This window comes from Pleurodeles waltl, chromosome 4_2 (genome assembly GCF_031143425.1).
Source record: "Pleurodeles waltl isolate 20211129_DDA chromosome 4_2, aPleWal1.hap1.20221129, whole genome shotgun sequence".
NCBI lineage: Eukaryota > Metazoa > Chordata > Amphibia > Caudata > Salamandridae > Pleurodeles > Pleurodeles waltl.
This window is the reverse complement of record NC_090443.1, coordinates 559230612-559251843: the sequence shown is the minus strand read 5'-3', so window position 1 is coordinate 559251843 and position 21232 is coordinate 559230612. Positions and strand designations below refer to the sequence as shown.

At 45.0% G+C, this 21232-nt stretch overlaps 1 protein-coding gene across 1 annotated transcript in view; it reads left to right on the top strand.

Annotated features, from left to right (window-relative positions):
- Positions 1–21232, top strand: part of LOC138293099 (complement factor H-like) — a 639206-nt gene that overhangs the window by 270712 nt on the left and 347262 nt on the right. The window contains exon 14 of the mRNA XM_069232111.1: positions 19439–19621. Coding sequence (XP_069088212.1) covers positions 19439–19621 — 183 coding nt within the window. The remainder of the gene's footprint in view (positions 1–19438; positions 19622–21232) is intronic.

The following is a 21232-nucleotide window of genomic DNA, read 5'->3' as shown; positions in this document are numbered from 1 at the left end:
CCCTGTAAGGGGACCAAAAGCTCTTGTGAAAGAAGGCTGGGAGAGACCTCTTCATGAGCCTAAACAAGACATAGTGGACTATGTACTTGGCCTAAGTTCAAGGATGGTAGAGTACATGGAAAAGGCAAGTAAAAACCTTGAGGCCAGCCAACAGCTCCAGAAGTTTTGGTATGACCAAAAGGCTGCAATGCTTGAATTTCAACCAGGGTAGAAAGTCTGGGTTTTGGAGCCTGTGGCTCCCAGGGCACTTCAGGACAAGTGGAGTGGCCCTTACCCAGTGCTAGAAAAGAAGAGTCAGGTCACCTACCTGGTGGACCTAGGCACTAGCAGGAGCCCCAAGAGGGTGATCCATGTGAACCGCCTTAAGCTCTTCCATGACAGGGCTGATGTGAATCTGTTGATGGTAACAGATGAGGACCTGGAAGCTGAGAGTGAACCTCTCCCTGATCTCCTCACCACCAACCCTAAAGATGGCTCAGTTGATGGAGTGATCTACTCAGACACCCTTTCTAGCCAACAGCAATCAGGAGACAGCATGCCTGTCAAAAACAAAATATTCAGACAGTCTGACCAAGTTAAGGAAAGCATCAAGGTGGAAGTCCACAAGATGCTGGAAGTGGGAGTCATTGAACACTCTGACAGCCCCTGGGCTAGCCCAGTGGTCTTAGTCCCCAAACCTCACACCAAAGATGGAAAGAGAGAGATGAGGTTTTGTGTGGACTACAGAGGACTTAATTCTGTCACCAAGACAGATGCCCATCCCATTCCAAGGGCTGATGAACTGATTGATAAATTAGGTGCTGCCAAATTCTTACGTACCTTTGACTTAACAGCAGGGTACTGGCAAATCAAAATGGCACCAGGAGCAAAAGAAAAGACAGCATTCTCCACACCTGATGGGCATTATCAGTTTACTGTTATGCCCTTTGGTTTAAAGAATGCCCCTGCCACCTTCCAAAGGTTGGTAAATCAAGTCCTTGCTGGTTCGGAGTCCTTTAGTGCAGCCTATCTTGACATATTGCTGTCTTTAGCTCCAGCTGGCAGGATCACCTGGTCCACCTGAAGAAGGCTTTGAAGGCTCTGCAATCAGCAGGCCTCTCTATCAAGGCATCCAAATGCCAGATAGGGCAGGTAACTGTGGTTTACTTGGGACACCTTGTAGGTGGAGGCCAAGTTCAGCCACTCCAGCCTAAGATCCAGACTATTCTGGACTGGGCAGCTCCAAAAACCCAGACTACAGTCAGGGCATTCCTTGGCTTGACTGGGTATTATAGGAGGTTTGTGAAGAGATATGGATCCATAGTGACAGCCCTCACAGAACTTACCTCCAAGAAAATGCCCAAGAAGGTAAACTGGACTGAAGAATGCCAACAGGCCTTTGACACCCTGAAACAAGCAATGTGCACAGCACCAGTTCTAAAAGCTCTAGATTACTCCAAGCCGTTCATTGTGCAGACAGATGCCTCTGAACATGGGATAGGGGCAGTTTTGTCCCAAACAAATGATGATGGCCTTGACCAGCCTGTTGCTTTCATTAGCAGGAGGTTACTCCCCAGGGAGCAGCGTTGGAGTGCCATTGCTGTGGTTTGGTCCCTAAAGAAGCTGAGACCATACCTTTTTGGTACTCACTTTGTAGTTCAAACTGACCACAGACCTCTCAGATGGCTGATGCAAATGAAAGGTGAAAATCCAAAACTGTTGAGGTGGTCCATCTCCCTACAGGGAATGGACTTTATAGTGGAACACAGACCTGGGACTGCCCATGCCAATGCAGATGGCCTTTCCAGGTTCTTCCAGTTAGAAAATAAAACTCTCTTGGGAAAGGTTAGTCTCATCCTCTTTCGTTTGGGGGGGGGGGTTGTCTAAGGAAATGCCTCCTTGGCATGGTTACCCCCTGACTTTTTGCCTTTGCTGATGCTAAGTTTTGATTTGAAAGTGTGCTGAGGCCTGCTAACCAGGCCCCAGCACCAGTGTTCTTTCCCTAACCTGTACTTTTGTTTTCACAATTGGCACACCCTGGCATCCAGGTAAGTCCCTTGTAACTGGTACCCCTGGTACCAAGGGCCCTGATGCCAGGGAAGGTCTCCAAGGGCTGCAGCATGTCTTATGCCACCCTGGGGACCCCTCACTCAGCACAGACACACTGCTTGCCAGCTTGTGTGTGCTAGTGAGGACAAAACGAGTAAGTCAACATGGCACTCCCCTCAGGGTGCCATGCCAACCTCACACTGCCTATGCAGTATAGATAAGTCACCCCTCTAGCAGGCCTTACAGCCCTAAGGCAGGGTGCACTATACCATAGGTGAGGGCACAAGTGCATGAGCACTGTGCCCCTACAGTGTCTAAGCAAAACCTTAGACATTGTAAGTGCAGGGTAGCCATAAGAGTATATGGTCTGGGAGTCTGTCAAACACGAACTCCACAGCACCATAATGGCTACACTGAAAACTGGGAAGTTTGGTATCAAACTTCTCAGCACAATAAATGCACACTGATTCCAGTGTACATTTTATTGTAACATACACCCCAGAGGGCACCTTAGAGGTGCCCCCTGAAACCTTAACCAACTACCCGTGTAGGCTGACTGGTTTTAGCAACCTGCCACACTTGAGACATGCTCCTGGCCATATGGGGAGAGTGCCTTTGTCACTCTGTGGGTAATAACAAAGTCTGTACTGGGTGGAGGTGCTTCACACCTCCCCCTATAGGAACTGTAACACCTGGCGGTGAGCCTCAAAGGCTCACCCCCTTTGTTACAGCACCACAGGGCACTCCAGCTAGTGGAGTTGCCCTCCCCCTCCGGCAACGGCCCCACTTTTGGCGGCAAGGCCGGAGGAAATAATGAGAAGTCACTGGCCAGTCAGGACAGCCCCTAAGGTGTCCTGAGCTGAGGTGACTCTAACTTTTAGGAATCCACCATCTTGCAGATGGAGGATTCCCCCAATAGGGATAGGAATGGGACCCCCTCCCCTTGGGAGGAGACACAAAGAGTGTGTACTCACCCTCAGGGCTAGTAGCCATTGGCTACTAACCCCCCAGACCTAAACACGCCCTTGAATTTAGTATTTAAGGGCTCCCCAGAACCAAGGAACTCAGATTCCTGCAACCAAAGAAGAAGAGGACTGCTAAGCTGAAAAACCCTGCAGAGAAGACGGAGACACCAACTGCTTTGGCCCCAGCTCTACCGGCCTGTCTCCCCCCTTCTAAAGACACTGCTCCAGCGACGCTTTTCCCAGGGACCAGCGACCTCTGAATCCTCAGAGGACTGCCCTGCTCTAGAAGGACCAAGAACTCCAGAGGACAGCGGCTCTGTTCACCCAAGACTGCAACTTTGTTACAAAGGAGCAACTTTAAACCAACTTGCGTTTCCCGCCGGAAGCGTGAGACTTGCTACTCTGAACCCGACGCCCCCGGCTCGACTTGTGGAGAACAAACACTTCAGGGAGGACTCCCCTGCGACTGCGAGACCGTGAGTAGCCAGAGTTGCCCCCCCTGAGCCCCCACAGCGATGCCTGCAAAGGGAATCCCGAGGCTCCCCCTGACCGCGACTGCCTGTTCCTCAGATCCCGACGCCTGGTAAAGACTCTGCACCCGCAGCCCCCAGGACCTGAAGGATCCGAACTCCAGTGCAGGAGTGACCCCCAGGAGGCCCTCTCCCTTGCCCAGTTGGTGGCTACCCCGAGGAGCCCCCCCCCCCTTGCCTGCCTGCATCGCTGAAGAGACCCCTGGTCTCCCATTGATTTCTATTGGAAACCTGACGCGTGTTTGCACACTGCACCCGGCCGCCCCGTGCTACTGAGGGTGTACTTTCTGTGCTAACTTGTGGCCCCCCCGGTGCCCTACAAAACCCCCCTGGTCTGCCCTCCGAAGACACGGGTACTTACCTGCTGGCAGACTGGAACCGGGGCACCCCCTTCTCCATTGAAGCCTATGCGTTTTGGGCACCACTTTGAACTCTGCACCTGACCGGCCCTGAGCTGCTGGTGTTTTAACTTTGGGGTTGCTCTGAACCCCCAATGGTGGGCTACCTTGGACCCAAACTTGAACCCAGTAGGTGGTTTACTTACCTGCAAGAATTAACCAACTCTTACTAACCCTGGGAACTGTGAAAATTGCTCTAAGTGTCTAGTTTTAAAATAGCTATATGTGATTTATATGAAAACTGTATGCTATTTTGATTATTCAAAGTTCCTAAGGTGCCTACCTGCAATACCTTTCATTTGAAGTATTACATGTAAAATTTGAACCTATGGTTCTTCAAATAAACTAAGAAAAGATATTTTTCTATACAAAAATCTATTGGCCTGGAATTGTCTCTGAGTGTGTGTTCCTCATTTATTGCTTGTGTGTGTACAACAAATGCTTAACACTACTCCTTTGATAAGCCTACTGCTCAACCACACTAACCACAAAATAGAGCATTAGTATTATCTCTTTTTGCCACTATTTTACCTCTAAGGGGAACCCGTGGGCTCTGTGCATACTATTCCGTACTTTAAAATAGTGCATACAGAGCCAACTTCCTACACCAAGTAACATCAGCACCGAAAAAGGCCAAGACATTGCCGAAGACCTCCGACTCCGGTCGAGAAACGGTCACCGATAAAATCAATCGAAGCGAGCATGCCTCGAAAGAGCCTATCGGAACCGAAAAAGACAATTTCGATGGGGGTATCGGTACCGAAAAAGCGGGCTTTGAAGCCGAAACCGACTTCCTACACGGGAGGGCAAGGGCTCTCTCTACAGCTCAAAGAAAGGCATAGATTTGAGCAGGAACTGGATTTAGAAGAGCATGACCAAAATCAGCCAAGGTTGGAAATCCAGAAAGACACAGGGAAGATACAAACTATCCCTCCACTCAAGTCAAAAAGAAAACTGGCTTTTCAGGAGACTGAGGTGCAACCAAAAGCCAAAGTGGTTAGAGAAAGGTCACCACCCCCACAGTTCTCACCACAACCGTCCCCACTTCAATCACCACAGTTGTTACCAGTGGGTACACCAATAGCACGGTCACCCACACATACTGGGATGACTCAAGACGATGTGGACCCCTGGGATCTATGCGACCCACCAATATCGGACAACAGCCCAGAGTGTTATCCAACAAAACCTTTACCGCCAGAGGACAGTACGTCCTACACTCAGGTATTGACCAGAGCAGCAACATTTCGCAACGTGACAATGCACTCTGAACCAGTGGAGGATGACTTCCTGTTTAATACTCTGGCATCCACACATGCATCGTACCAAAGTTTGCCAATGTTACCAGGCATGCTCAAACTCGCACAGCAGGTCTTCCAAGAACCTGTAAAAGGCAGAGCCATCACACCAAGGGTCAAAAAGAAATATAAACCGCCCCGTCAGACCCAGTGTTTATTACTCAACACCTCCCTCCGGACTCAGTGGTTGTGGGGGCTGCAAGGAAAAGGGCTAATTCGCAGTCATCAGGGGATGCACCACCCCCTGATAAGGAAAGTCGAAAATTCGACACAGCAGAGAAAAGAGTGGCATCCCAAGCAGCCAATCAGTGGTGAATTGCCAACTCACAAGCCCTCCTTGCCCGCAACGACAGGGCGCATTGGGACGAGATGCAAGACATCATCCAGCACTTGCCCAAAGAGCACCAAAAACGTGCCCAACAAGTGGTTGAAGAAGGACAAGCCATATCAAACAACCAAATCCGCTCTGCTTTAGACTCTGCTGATACAGTGGTACGGACTGTTAATACAGCAGTAACAATTAGAAGACATGCATGGCTGCGAAGTTCTGGGTTTAAACCAGAAATACAACAGGCGGTATTGAATATGCTGTTTAATCAACATCAACTATTCGGACCGGAAGTGGATACCGCAATAGAAAAGATGAAAAAAGACATGGACACTGCCAAAGCCATGGGCGCGCTCTACTCCTCGCAATATAGGGGAACATTTAGGAAACCACAGTTTAGGGGAGGGTTTAGACAGCAACCATCAGAACCATCCACCTCCCAAACAAAATCCACCTACCAATCTCAGTACCATAGAGGGGGGTTTTGTGGTTCCTACAGAGGACAGTTCCCCAAAGGAAGAGGGAAATTCCAGCCTGCCAAGCCAACCCCTAGCAAGCAGTGACCTCTATGTCACACTTCCCCAAACACATATCACCCGTGGGGGGAAGATTAATCAAACATCACCACAATTGGACACACATTACCACAGACACGTGGGTCCTATCAATTATCCAAAATGGTTACTGCATACAGTTCACAAGATTCCCTCCAGATGTTTCCCGAAAAATGCACAAAATGTCTATACAACACTTAGACCTATTACAGATAGAGGTCCAAGCACTACTAGCTAAGGAAGCAATAGAGTTAGTACCCTATCACCAGAAAGGAACAGGAGTTTACTCCCTGTATTTTCTTATCCCCAAAAAAACAAAATGTTAAGGCCTATCTTAGATCTCAGAACACTGAGGGGGTCATTGGCCGCGAATGGCGGAAGCACCGGCAACAGGCTGGTGGTGCTTCCCAGCCCATTCTGACCGCGACGGTAAAGCCGCAGTCAGAAAACCAGGTCCGGCTGTTTCCCGCCGGATTTCCCCCGGCTGGGCGAATCCACCAGGGCAGTGCTGCAAGCAGCGCTGCCCAGGGGATTCTGACCCCCTTCCCGCCAGCCTGTTTCTGGCGGTTTACAACGCCAGGAAGAGGCTGGCGGGAACGGGTGTCCTGGGGCCCCTGGGGGCCCCTGCACTGCCCATGCCACTGGCATGGGCAGTGCAGGGGCCCCCTAATAGGGCCCCAGCCTGCTTTTCACTGTCTGCTAGGCAGACAGTGAAAAGCGCGACGGGTGCAACTGCACCCGTCGCACACCTGCAACACCACCGGCTCCATTCGGAGCCGGCTTTAGTGTTGCAGGCCCCCTTCCTGCTGGGCCGGCGGGCGCTAACATTGTTAGCGCCAGCTGGCCCCGCGGGAAGGTTGGAATGGCCCCAGCGGTCTTTTGACCGTGGAGCGGCCAAATGGCGGTTCCGGGCAGGCGGGCGGCAACCAGAATGACCCCCTGAATCTCTTCATCAAATCAGATCATTTCCACATGGTAACACTTCAGGACATAGTCCCCTTACTAAAACAAGGAGAATACATGGCAACACTGGATCTCAAAGATGCGTATTTTCACATACCCATCCATCCATCTCACAGGAAATACCTCAGGTTTGTAATACAAGGCAAACATTACCAATTCAAGGTGCTGCCGTTTGGAATAACGACAGCCCCCAGGGTATTTACAAAATGCCTAGCCGTAGTAGCAGCTCATATAAGGAGACATCACATGCACGTATTCCCATATCTAGACGATTGGCTAATAAAAGCCAACACTCAGCGACAATGTCAAGTTTACGTAATAGATACTCTACACAAAACAAGATTCTCTTTCTGTTTTAGCAAGAGAAAACCGCACTCCGTCGTTGTGCCAAAAATACCTTAACTTTTAATACATTAGTGAGATCATAAACAAACAAACAGGAATCCCCTGAAGCGTTTCGGTCTCACCGGACCTTGTTCAGGGTCAGGGGATTCCTGTTTGTTTGTTTATGATCTCACTAATGTATTAAAAGTTAAGGTATTTTTGGCACAACGACAGAGTGCGGTTTTTTCTTGCTAAAACAGAAAGAGAATCTTGTTTTCTGAAAATATGGTTGTCCTGCCTCAAACCAGCACCACCGGAGAATTAAGTGCGCCGTAACAGGCAGATCAGGACATCTTTTCTTTCATACTCTACACAAACTAGGGTTTTCTATAAATTACCAAAAATCACATTTACAACCATCCCAAATACAGCAATACTTGGGATCAACACTCAACACACAAAGAGCAATTGCCACTCCAAGTCCACAAAGAGTTCAGTCATTTCAAAATATAAAATCAAGCACGCAACCAAACCAACTATACACGGTCAGGTTTGTGATGAAACTACTAGGCATGATGTCATCAGGCATAGCTATTGTCCCAAACGCAAGGCTACACATGCGGCCCTTATGGCAGTGCCTAGCAAATCAATGGACGCAGGCACAGGGCCAACTCCAAGATCTAGTGTTGATAGACCGCTAAACACACTCTTCGCTTCAATGGTGTAACCCTGTAAATTTAAACAAGGGGTGGCCTTTTCAAGACTCAGTGCCTCACGCCATTATCACAACAGACGCCTCCATTATTGGGTGGGGAGCACACCTCAACAATCACAGCATACAAGGTCAATGGGACAATCAACAAAAACTACTTCACATAAACCACTTGGAACTGCTAGCAGTATTCCTAGCATTAAAAGCTTTTCAGCCCCTTCTAGCCCACAAACACTTTCTTGTCAAGACAGACAATATGACTACAATGTATTATCCAAACAAACAAGGGGGGACACACTCATCACAGCTGTGTCTCTTAGCACAAAAAATTTGGCATTGGGCAATTCACAACAACATTCGCCTAATAGCACAATATATACCAGGCATTCAAAATCAGTTAGCCGACAATCTCAGTCGAGATCAACAGCAAACTCACGAATGGGAAATACATCCCCAGATTCTACAAGATCACTTCTACCACTGGGGGACACCAAACATAGATCTGTTTTCAACAAAAGAAAACGCAAAATGCCAAAACTTCGCGTCCAGGTACCCACACCCTCAGTCCAAGGGCAATGCTCTTTGGATCAGTTGGTCAGGGATATCTGCTTACGCTTTTCCCCCTCTCCCGCTCATTCCTTATCTGGTCAACAAACTGAGTCAAAACAAACTCAAATTAATACTTATAGCACCAACGTGGGCTCGCCAACCATGGTAAACCACACTGTTGCACTTTTCATTAGTACCCCACATCAAACTACCAAACAGACCAGATCTGTTAACACAACACAAACAACAGATCAGACACCCGAATCCAGCATCGGTCAACCTAGCAATCTGGCTCCTGAAGTCTTAGAATTCAGATATCTAAACCTTTCTAAAGAGTGTATGGAGGTCATTAAACAAGCAAGAAAACCCACAAGACATTGTTATGCTAATAAATTGAAAAGGATTGTTTGCTACTGCCAGGCTAATCAAATTATACCATTAGACGCCTCCACACAAAACATTGTAAGTTATTTACTACACTTACAAAAGTCAAATCTAGCCTTCTCTTCCATTAAAATCCATCTAATTGCAATATCTGCTTATCTGCAGACTACACACACAAAATCACTTTTTAGAATCCCAGTTAATAAAGCCTTTATGGAGGGACTAAAAAGAATCATATCCCCAAGGACACCACCAGTACCTTCGTGGAATCTTAATATTGAATTAACACGACTCATGGGTCCACCATTTGAACCCATGCATTCTTGTCAAATCAAATTTTTGACTTGGAAAGTAGCCTTTCTAATAGCCATCACTTCACTTCGAAGAGTTAGCGAAATACAGATGTTTACTATTCAAGAACCCTTTATACAAATACATAAACATAAAGTGGTTCTCCGTACAAATCCCCAATTTTTACCAAAAGTCATATCACCGTTTCATCTAAACCAAACTGTGGAACTCCCAGTCTTCTTTCCACAACCAGAATCAGTAGCAGAAAGGGCATTGCATACATTAGACATTCAAAGAGCGCTAATGTATTACATTGACAGAACAAAAAACTTTCGAAAAACAAAACAATTGTTCGTAGCTTTCCAAAAACCTCATGCAGGTAACCCAATATCCAAACAGGGCATTGCCAGATGGATAGTCAAATGTATTCAAACTTGTTACCTTAAAGCTAAAAGAGAATTACCCATTACTCCAAGGGCACACTCTACTAGAAAGAAAGGCGCCACAATGGCTTTTCTTTGTAATATACCAATGACAGAGATTTGTAAGGCAGCCACCTGGTCTACGTCCCATACTTTTACTAAGCATTACTGTGTAGATGTGTTAGCAACACAATAAGCCACAGTAGGACAGGCTGTACTAAGAACATTATTTCAAACAACTTCAACTCCTACAGGCTGACCACCGCTTTTGGGGAGGTTACTGCTTTGTAGTCTAAGCACAGCATGTGTATCTGCAGCTACACATGCCATCGAACGGAAAATGGCACTTACCCAGTGTACATCTGTTCGTGGCATGTTGCGCTGCAGATTCACATGCGCCATCCCACCTCCCAGGGAGCCTGTAGCCATTTTGGTTGCATGTAAATTGTAAATATGTAAATAAATATTCCTTTACTACACACTGTGTACATACATTTCTACTCCATTGCATGGGCACCTCTAGTATCCTTACTTTACCAACTCCTACATCACCCTTTGCGGGGAAAACAATCTAAGATGAAGTCGACGCCCATGTGCAATGGAGCCGAAAGGGAGGAGACACTCGGTCCCGTGACTCAAAAAGACTTCTCTGAAGGAAAAACAACTTGTAACACTCCGAGCCCAACACTAGATGGCAGGAACAGTGCACAGCATGTGAATCTGCAGCGCAACATGCCACAAACAGATGTACACTGGGTAAGTGACATTTTCCATATATATATATATATATATATATATATATATAAAAACGAAGTTGTCCTCATGTGAAAGCGCACTCCCAACAGGTTATATAAACAGGAAGAAAAAGCAAAGCCAGCAATTCACAGTGAATTCTTTAAGCAGTTTCATTATTCCAGGCCTCAGGTAATAAAATCATCTCTGGACACGTGTTTCTAGGTCAATCCTTTCTTCAGCAGAGAAAAATATAAAAGTGTTTCACCCTCGTAGGTGCAGCCAGTGCTGGAAGTGTTCCAGGCATTTCTTTCTTACTGAAAAGACCGGCATGGCTTCAGCTTGTCTAATTACAGGCACCTGATTAGTCTCTTTAAATACTAGTCCGCCCCAGTGGGCCTCTCAAGTGAGTAACAGTGCATGCTGGTTGTGGTGGTCCTGCAATTTTTTCATTTTGCCCCAAGTGGGTTGCTGGAGCCAAACGAAATAATGAACCAAAGTGCAAAACCTTCATAGGCGAATCCAAAGGAAAATTGTCAGATTTGCTGTGAATATCCCAACCTGATTGCTCTTATGTGACAATCCATTTTTAGTCACACAGACCTGCTACGATGTGCAGTGGTGCTGCTTTCCCGGCTGGACAGGCCGGTTAATTATCAAAAATGAATATATATATATATATATATATATATATATATATATATATATATTCACTTAAAAAACAAAGTTTACAGGGACATTATAGTTAGGCACACATTTTAAATGTACCAAACCATAGAAATTCACCTGTTATAGAGTTATCTCAAGTATCTATAACTCACGCCCTAAGGTAACTATAACTTGTGTGTAAATTGTTGTTAAAGAGTTGACAGACCTAGGCACTTTGGGCCATATGTACGAACACATTTTCCCATTGACACAGAATGGGGAAAACCCTTTGCTACATCTGGCCCTTTATCACTTAATTTGGTTGCTAATCATTGCATTATTCATTGTGATAGATTGGACCTAGATTTCATTAAGCATTCATGTGTTCAACAAATTTATGACAAAGTTCATTAAACTTTTGACATACTTTGGTCCACAATCTAAAATGCATGTTTTTGCCCACTTGGGCTCTATTGTATATAGATATAAGGCATTTTAGAACTTTTCCCTACAATTGCTTTTTGCGTGTATAACTGTATGATGAATTACAAATGTGTAGTATATTATTGAAAAATTAATGCAAGAGCCCATCAGTTGTACTGGCAATTGCAATGGTTTATAAGCCTATTTAGATACCATAATTTTATGATATATTCTGAGCTAATTTTGACCAAGTTAAATGCTTTAAGTCTGTTTTTCATTTCCTTTATGACGTCATGCATTTGCACTGGTGTAAGTATGTGCACAAAATGGTGCTTCACCATCAGTGAACAATGATACAGAGGTAGCTGAAACACGTTTGATGGTTTTAGCACCACTGGAATAAATACAAATGTAATGATTGTTAACAAAGGATCAATATATATATATATAAATATATATATATCTAAAAAAAAATCTTATACTACAAGCGCACCAAGAAGTACCAGGCCACTTTTTGGGGAAAATTTCATGAAGGTTCGTGAAATGGTGCCAAAGATATGCTTTTTGTTAATTGGTGTAAAGCCATTTAGTAGATTTTTAGAAGTTTAGGGAAATTCAAATTTGTATATCTCTGGCCACGAAGTATTCGTGAACAAAGACGAGCTCGTGCAGGGAAATGCAGATCTCTAATTGGCTGCCAACACTTCAAACCAGGAAGTGTTGGAAGCCATCTTGGGACTCGGCTACAGCCGAGTCCTAGTAAAAAAGTTTTTTTAAAAATGAAAAGGACTAGGGTAGAGACACCTTGAGCCCTTGCGCCCTTAGCTTTGGTGAAGGGGTCTCAAAGGGACACCTCCCCCCCCCCAGAGCAAAACAACACTTTTTTGAAAAAATAAATTTGCTGCAAATTTGTGAGATTCACAAATTTACGGCAATTATTATTTTTTTTAAAACAAGCGGGCTACTACACTTGTTTTGTTATAGTCCCCCAGATGGGCCAGGTCCCAGGTCATTATTAATTTTGTGTGTGGGGGCCTCCCAGCCCTCCTGCAGCACAAGGGACCACCACCTCTCTGGCTTTCATGTGGCCATCTGCTGCCTTGTGGATTGCCACCTCCCCAGGCCTTCCATTCTTATATATGGAGGGGCCCGTGGCCCCCCATTCCCTGGGGATCATCACCTCCCAGGGCTTCTGTTACATCATATGCCCATCGCTTTGTTTAAAATATATGTGGGGAACTGCGGCCCCCCACGCCCCGGGGATCACCACCCCTGGGAATTTATTCAAAATGTATGAAGGGGGCCCACGGCTCCCCACGCCCTGGGAACTACACACCTGGGGCTTCTATTATATTCTGTTATATTGTATGCAGTGGGCCTGCAGCCCCGGGGACCACCACCCCCCAGGGCTTTATTCAAAATATATGTGGGGTTCCATGCCACCCTGCACCCCGGGACCACCACCCCGTGGGGCAAAGAGAAAAAAGAGTGAAGGTGATCAGTTTCACCATTAGCCCCAGAGACCACCACCCCCTGGGACTATGTCCACGTTGAAAGGGGGCCACGCGACACCCCTCTTGGAGCCACAGAGGGTCATGGGGACCACCATCCACCAGGGTCGGCTCCTACTATGTCCCGGGTGTGCGAACCCCCGGGACATAGCTGTTTGCTGTGGTTTGGCTACAGCGCTGCAGCTACAGCCAAGCCACAGCGAACAATTCAGGTTTTGACAGCGGGACCTTTAAAGCAGGTCCCTTTGTCAAAATCCCAAAATGTCATCTTTGTCCCCTGCACACATGCAGGGGACAGAGATGAAATGCTTCAGCAAGCACGGTGCTGCTGTCAAAGCAGCTCTATACTTGCTGGATCAATGGTACCACTAGGGAGGCCTTAAGGCTTCCCCCTCAGTGCCAGGTAGCCTGTAAGGGCCTTTTAATTTAAAAAACATTGAAAAAATAAATAAATAAATAAACAAATGAGGGGGATCGCGAGGGAGCCCTTGAGGGCTCCTTCGTGGTCCCGGATAGCCCATAAAGGGCTAAGTAAAAGTAACTGTAACTCTTGCCCTCGTCATGCCCAGCTTTTTCATCAAATATTTTACAGCAAATATTACAATGATGTCATCAATTATGTTGTCAAATATGTCATGAGGGTTCGATTGCAGGGACTGGCCACAGACCAGGCCGTGCTGCCAAGCACCGCAGTGCACCGCTGAAGTCGGGGCACTGCAGTGGTTGGATTAATGTATTGTAATGAAAATTACTTAACGTTTAAAAAAAACATAGAAATTCATTATTAAATCCAAAGGTTACAAGGACATTATAGTTAGGAAATAGAATTTAAAAAACATAGAAATTCTGTTAAAAAACCAAAGGTTACAGGGACGTTATAGTTAGGTTTACATTTTAAACGTATAAAACCATAAACATTCACCTGTTATAGTTACAGTTATCTCAAGTAACATTGGGCCAGATGTATGTACCTGGAGGTTTGTGATTTTCTAATAGTGAATTTTTTCAAATTGCTTTCAGGAAATCGCAAACTTCTATGTATTACAGTGCATTTAACACACTGTTAGGGATTCTCAAATGGGTCACAAGAGACCTGCCTCATTAATACTCATGAGGCAGGTCACAATTTGCGACCTATTTGTGAATACCCCCAATCACAGGGATGGTGGCCTGCTGCTTTTTAATAAAGCAATCTTTTTTTTTTGTAATGAAGCCCGTTTTCCATAAACGAAATGTGGGAATCGTTAGCATTACAAAAAGAAAACTGAAAAGTTTTCTTTTTCTTTTTTTTAAGTGCAGGCTGTGGTCCGTGGGACCACTGCCTGCTCTTAAAAAGTATTTGCACTCACATTCACAAAGGGCAAAGGGGCTTTTGGGGACCTCTTCCCATTTACGAATGAGTTACAACCAACTTGAAGTTGGTGGTAACTGCGATTGTTTTGCAACCGCATTTCCCGTCGCAAAGCAATCATACATGGCCTTGCAAGTTGCTATTAGGAATGGACGCCCTTGGCTCGCACCCTTCCTAATGGCAAGATGCTATCCCTATTGTACGAGTCAGTAACAGGTTACCAACTCGCAAAATAGAGATGGTACCTTGCCAGAAGCCTTTTTCTGGTTGCAGATTGGTAAAACTGCTTCATACATCTGACCCTATAACTCATGCCCTAATGTAACTATAACTCGAGCTCTCGCCATGCACTGCTAATTACCCCACAAATTATGGCACTCATGTCATCTTTGAGAATATCAATGTAATATTTGCAATAACATTTTGGATGAAAAAACTGTGCATGGCAGGGGCGCTAAAGCAGCTCCCTCTCTGTAAGAGAAATGATTCCTCTTTCTCCCTGCTTGCATTTCCACTGGCAGAGAGACACAGGAAACCTCCACTCGCAGTGAGGGAAAGCTGTTTGACAGCTCTCCCTTGCTGCGAGCAGAGTGTTTGCTGTGACATGGCATGCAACAGCAAACAGAAGTGTCACGGGAAAGGGCACTACCGGGACATTGCAGGAGCTAGCCCTCAGGGGTGCCGGTCCCGAGGGCCAATTCGTGGCTCCTCAAGGGGGCGCTGTGTGGTCCCCCTCCAACATCAATAGTCCCAAGGAGGTGGTGATCCCGAGGCCTGGGGATCCGCAATGGACCCCCTTCATTCTTTTGTGTCAGCCCCTGGGGGGTGGTGTTCCCCGTGTTTGGTTTATTCGAAGTCCTGGGGAGGTGGTGGTCCCTGGGGCTGCCAGGAGGGGGTCAGGTGCCCCCCTGCATTTCAGTTTTTAAATCCCTGGGGAGGTGGCAATCCCTGGGTCTGCAGTGGGGGAGAGGGTGGCCCCTCTGCATTAGAAAGAGAAATATGCCCGGAGAGGTGGCTGTCCCGGGGCTGTTGGTGGGGGCACGTGGCTCCCCTGCATTAGATAAAGACATGAGTCCCGGGGAGGTGGCTGTCCCTGGGGCCGCAGTGGCCCAGGATGCCACCCACAAGTATAATATTTTTAGCCTTGGGAAGGTGGCAGGCTCCGGGGCTGCAGAGGGGCCAGTTGTCCCCCCCACATTCCATTGTATATTTGCCCGGCAGAGGTGGCTGTCCCCGGGGCAGCGGGGCGGTGGCCATAGGAACAGTTTTTTTATCTTGCTGGTAACTTTGGCACCATTTATTGAATCTTCACACATTTTTTTTAAAATGTTCATTTACTGCAGCTCTTCCTAGAACTTTTCTGAGGAATCCATCAAGCGAGGGGGCCAAGTAAAAGGGGTTCCCAAAACACAATTTCTTTATGCATTTTCCATAGGGATTTTTGAACTGCACTTTAGCCAAATTTGTCAGAATGCTATATCTTTAGCCAAAAAGCTTGCTTTCAGTCGTTTGGTGTAAACTGTTCAGTAGTTTGAGCGAAGTTAAGGTTTAAAATGTGTAGCTACCTAGACGGTTAGGCTCACAGAAGTCCCACAGCACACAAATTAAAAAAAGCATTCTGATTGGCCTAGAACTCCCTTCTTTCCGTTGACCTTCTTGTTCCTGCAAAATTAAACGCTTCCTCTTGATCTCACACCTGAGTAGAAATGTTGCAGCTGCCATTACAAGACTCTAGGACTGGGTTCCCATGTCAAGAAAATAAAAAGATATAAGATATAAAGGGGCAAGGTAGGGGTACACTGAACCCTGGACCATGTGGAGAGGCGTCATACAGGACGGGGGCAATTTAAAAAATGTTTTTGTGGGGGTGTGCTGCGATCCTGTGAAACTCTTGAAGGAGACAGTGCTGACCAAGAGATACCCAGAGGGTGTGGTTGGCTCAGGGCCAGGTTGCAAGCCAAGCAATGTGGCAAACTCCTCATCACAGACCGCCAAAGCACGCCTGTGATGTTGGGGTGGGGCGGGTTTTGCTGATGGCGGGAGATTAATCTCAGGACCTGGCCGCGGTAGAGGGCTTCGAATGGTTAGGTATGGTAATAGCATCTTACTTTACCTTAAGCCCTAGAAATCCACCAAAAAAATCAAAGGTTAAAGTGATGTTTTAGTCATATGAAAATGTCAAGTAAAATGTAACATCTTAACCTTAAAAAAAAAAATGAAATTCACCAGTTTTAGCTAACTCAAGTAACTATACCTTGCCCCTTGCCATGAACTGCTTATGATCTCACATTGCAACACTGATAACCTGTACTATGACATCAATGATGACATTACTGATGACAACTAAAATCACATTATAGATGAAATCATTGTGAATGGCGAGGGTGCAATTTATATTTACTTGGGTTAGCTATAGCTGGTGAGTTTCAGAGGTTTTTTTAAAGTTTAAAATGGTGCATTTTAACTGATGTTTTCACCTGACTATAACATCACTTTAACCTTTGGTTTTCAGTAAAAAATATATATATTTTCTACTGTCAAAATAATGTAATTATTTTAAATTAGTTCCGGTGGGCTGTTAATTTATTTACCTGCCTCCATTACTTCTATGGCATCGTGTTGCAAATTCCGTGAGTCGTTATATAAGGTTTTTGACTTACTCAAGGCTGAGCTGGAGTAACTTTACCCCTGTCGTGACACGTTTAGGGCTATAGTAATCTAGGAGTGTAGTTTGTGAATAGCAATTTTATTTTTACTCTTTTGTGGGTGGGTGTTTTTATTAGCACTTCTCTCCCTTAACCTCTCCTCAAATCTCTGTAACCACCTCGCACTTACCAGTAAGCATTCCCCATTTTTCAGCCCTTTCACATTTATTACTGAAATGTGTACCTACTTGTGCAGAGATCTCCGACATTGTGGCAGAGATATATACACACATAAAGTAGGAGATGTAGGGTCAGACGTCTCTGCTTATAGATTTGTGGATAGCATTTTGGAGTACATGAGTATTATTACTGTAATACGTTTTTACAGCCCCAACATACAAAGCCATTTAGCAGTTGCAAAACTTGTAATTGGCTTAGATCACAGGCTTTGAGACTGCTAAATGGCTTTTTGGTATGTATAAACCCATTTTGCGATTTGGTAAGAGGTTACCCAATCACAAACGGAGTTTAGAAATGCTGTACAAATGGCTATTTGGAAGTGATTCATAACTAAACGTAATGCAATATTTCAATGTTTTTGGACTGAATTTGGCAAAACATTTAGAAGTCAATGAATCCCAAGTTGGGGTGGTAACCAATATGCAGAGGGGAAGGGGTTCCTTTTGGACCCCTTACCCTTTGTGAATTTAAAAAAAAAAGGTTTGTTAGGAATAGGCAGTGCCACTGTCAACTCTTGAAGTTTAAAAAAAATAATATATATATATATATATACATATATATTTTTACTTAAATGCAGACCCGTTTCCTTTAAGGAAAAGGACTACATTTAATCAGATGCACTTTTTTAAAATGCAATCACAGACATGGTTGTATACTGGCTATAGCAGGCCACCATCCCTTTGAATACATCGTATGGTAGTGAATCGCGGTATGCAACGTATCTCCTGAATATTGATGAGATAAATTGGATTGCAACATTATGATTGGGAATTTTGTAAACCAGCCTGTTAGTGCAAAGGTCAATTTGCAAAATTCCACACTGGCCTGTAAAAATACTGTTAGCAAATTTCGATTAATAAATTGGGATCTATTTTCTCTAAAATTCTGCTTGTGAATGGACGTCTGCATATTTAATCTACGTATCTCTAACCGTGGGATCTGACGTAAGAAGGAGCCAGAGACCATGGATTTAAAAGGGTGCTGCAAATGGACGACAGTGTGATCAAGTATTCCAAGGAATAAATACTCTGTGCTGTTTTTAAAAAGATATTAATTACTGCCTTTGACTGGCACTTCTGTTCATGAAATGTGGCTGTGACGTACAATAAATAATGACAACAGTTTTCTCATAACTCTTCATACTGGGGTTTGTCCTTTTGTGAGCACTGTAAAATATGTGGCGTTAGTGTTAACAGTGAAATACAACTCATTTTGCGGACTTTGGAAAGATGATTGGCTGAGATATTTTGTGCTGAATTCTAATTTGTCACCTGCAGATCAAAGTGTATATTACGCTGCTCTATATTGCCAGCAGTACCCTGATAACTTTAATTAGAAGGCACTTTACCCCGTATGCAAGTACAAGTTTGAATCATTACGGACTGCTTTAATATGTGTAGAATATATTACCCACTTGAGTATGTTCCAAGGTAATAATGCCTCAACCAAAAGAGTTACAACCTGTTTTTAAGTTTGGAGGATGGAGTAATGTCCCTCAGTGTGACTAAGTAAATCACTCAGTTGCACTGAGGGGCTTCTCTTTCCCAGTAATAGAGATGTCAGCCAGTCCCTTTGGCATCTCTTAATATTGGCAGGAATCTCAGTCTTGGCTGTTCCTGTCAATGTTGTACAAGTTTGACAGAAGGCTCCATCAAACATGATGGCTGCCTCTCAGACTTTTATACAGATTTTCATTTTTGAAGAACAAACTCCCTAAGTAAAAATATGCTTCTGAAAAATGAAAAAAACTAATCACCCACACACCATGATGTTTAATCCATGGTGTAGAGTCAATTTATTATTTTCTTACTTTCTCTCATCACCAGCAGAAAAAAGCCATCCAATCTCCCTCTTTAATTGGGATGGGCAGTGGGATGACAAAACCTTTGTCTGCCCCTGCTACGTTGGGCCATCTTTGGAGGATGTCAGCAGCGGAGTTGAAGTAGACTCTGCCGTTGACATACTTAAGGTTCTCCCACCTCTAAACTGGGCAGAAGGACAATGAAATCAGCAAAGAGAGTACTCCATCGTCGTTACCCGTTAAATTGTTCATGAAAGCAGTGACATATTCAAGTTTCCATTTCCAAGAAACACCTAATATTCTATATGTTGATGAAAAACTGTGATTCTTTTCTTACACAGGAAGAGGAAGCTGTAGTAAACCACCTACAATAAACAATGGAAAACGCATAATGCCTGCCAACAAAAGATATTTCTACAGTGATGATACTGTGACCTACCAGTGTGATGCCGGCTATCGTATAACTGGATCAAATGAAAGTACTTGCATCGGTGGGAGGTGGACAGCTACCCCCACATGTAGTGGTAAGTATATTTGTTCTAATTTAGATTGCTGGTACCCTCGTAGGAAAAGTAAAACATGTATTTAAATGCAAATCTTTTGGCCAAGCTTTTATTTGAAACACATTGGGCCTCATTATGAGGCTGGCGGTCTTGAGTCTGCCAGCCTTGCGATGGCAGTCGGACCACTGCAGACAGCACGGTCCAACTGCCCATTATGACCGTGGTGGAGCCGCCATGGTCCAACCGCCGACACTGCCAGGCTGCAGCCAGCATGCAGTCTGGCGGTCCCGGCAGTTGTAATCCGCCAGGGCAGCGCTGCCCTGGGGATTACAAGTCCCCATCCGCCAGCCTTTCCATGACGGTAAACCCCGCCATGGAAAAGCTGGCGGAATGAGGGTGTCGTGGGCCCTGGGAGCCCCTGCACTGACCATGCACTTGGCATGGGCTGTGCAGGGGCCCCCATGCACAGCCCCATTGCGCATTTCTCTGCCTGAATTAAGGGCAGTGAAAAGCATGGCGGGTGCTGTCGCACCCGATACACCACAACATTGCCAGCGGCTCAATTACGAGGCAGCGTCAATGTTGTGGTGAGTGTTCCGCTGAGCCAGTGGGCAAAAACTGTGTTTTCGCCCGCTGGCCCAGCTAAAGACTCCTAATATGGCGGGCAAAAGACCTCCAGTACTGGCGGTCTTTTGCCTGCAGCGGCTTCGGCGGTCCTGTGAAAGGACTACCGAAGTTGCATTAAGGCACATTGTGTGTGTAAGTACTGACTGAGCTTCTGAGCAAAAGCATCTTCTAGTAAAAGGCAGGCACTGATTCATGAAGGCATTTGTAAGCACCTGACATAGCAATCCAGAGAGAGGATGATTCATACAGGCATTTATGTGTAGGGGGAAATAATACTAAAGAACCTAAGCTACACATATTCATAACAGATTATGTGAATTGGCCCATTTTCTTTTTAGTAATAGCATTACTTTTAGTAAAAGTGCAATGAGGGCACAGTCCTTTCCCTTTGTACTTATTGTATGTGAATGTTGCTCGAATATTCTCATTTTATTCCATCTTAAAAGTTTTGGGGCTCATTTGCAAAGGCATTGAAGATTATTCTACAGAATTACTACTTAACTTATTCATGAATGCCTTTGTTCTTGTGCCCTCAGTTTCGAAATATTTCCCCTAAGCATTGTCATAAATTATATCTGATTAGCAAAACTGTACTAATTCAGCACAGATTCAGCAAACTGTCAAAGTTACCAATTGGTGAATGCAGGCATGAATCAAAATATTCACTTATTCTTGCTTTCCATTTTTATTCATCAGAAAGAGGATACAGGCATATGGTTGGACAGTTGTGGAAATTCCCTTTTCTTTCTTTCTTTTCCCTCAGTTGTATTGAACTCTCTCTCTATCATGTCTCTCCTTACTCTGCACCACATTTGAAAACGTGGTTAATTGATGGATTCTGAAAACTCTTCAATGCCATTCTTAAATGAATCCTTATGGTTTTGCTTTATTCCGTGAAATAATGCTGAAAATGCATTTACAAATGTTTGTGAACTATCACAGAGCTGAGACATGGAGGGTATTCACCAGATGTGCATAATATTTGTCCGTCCATTCTTCTGACAC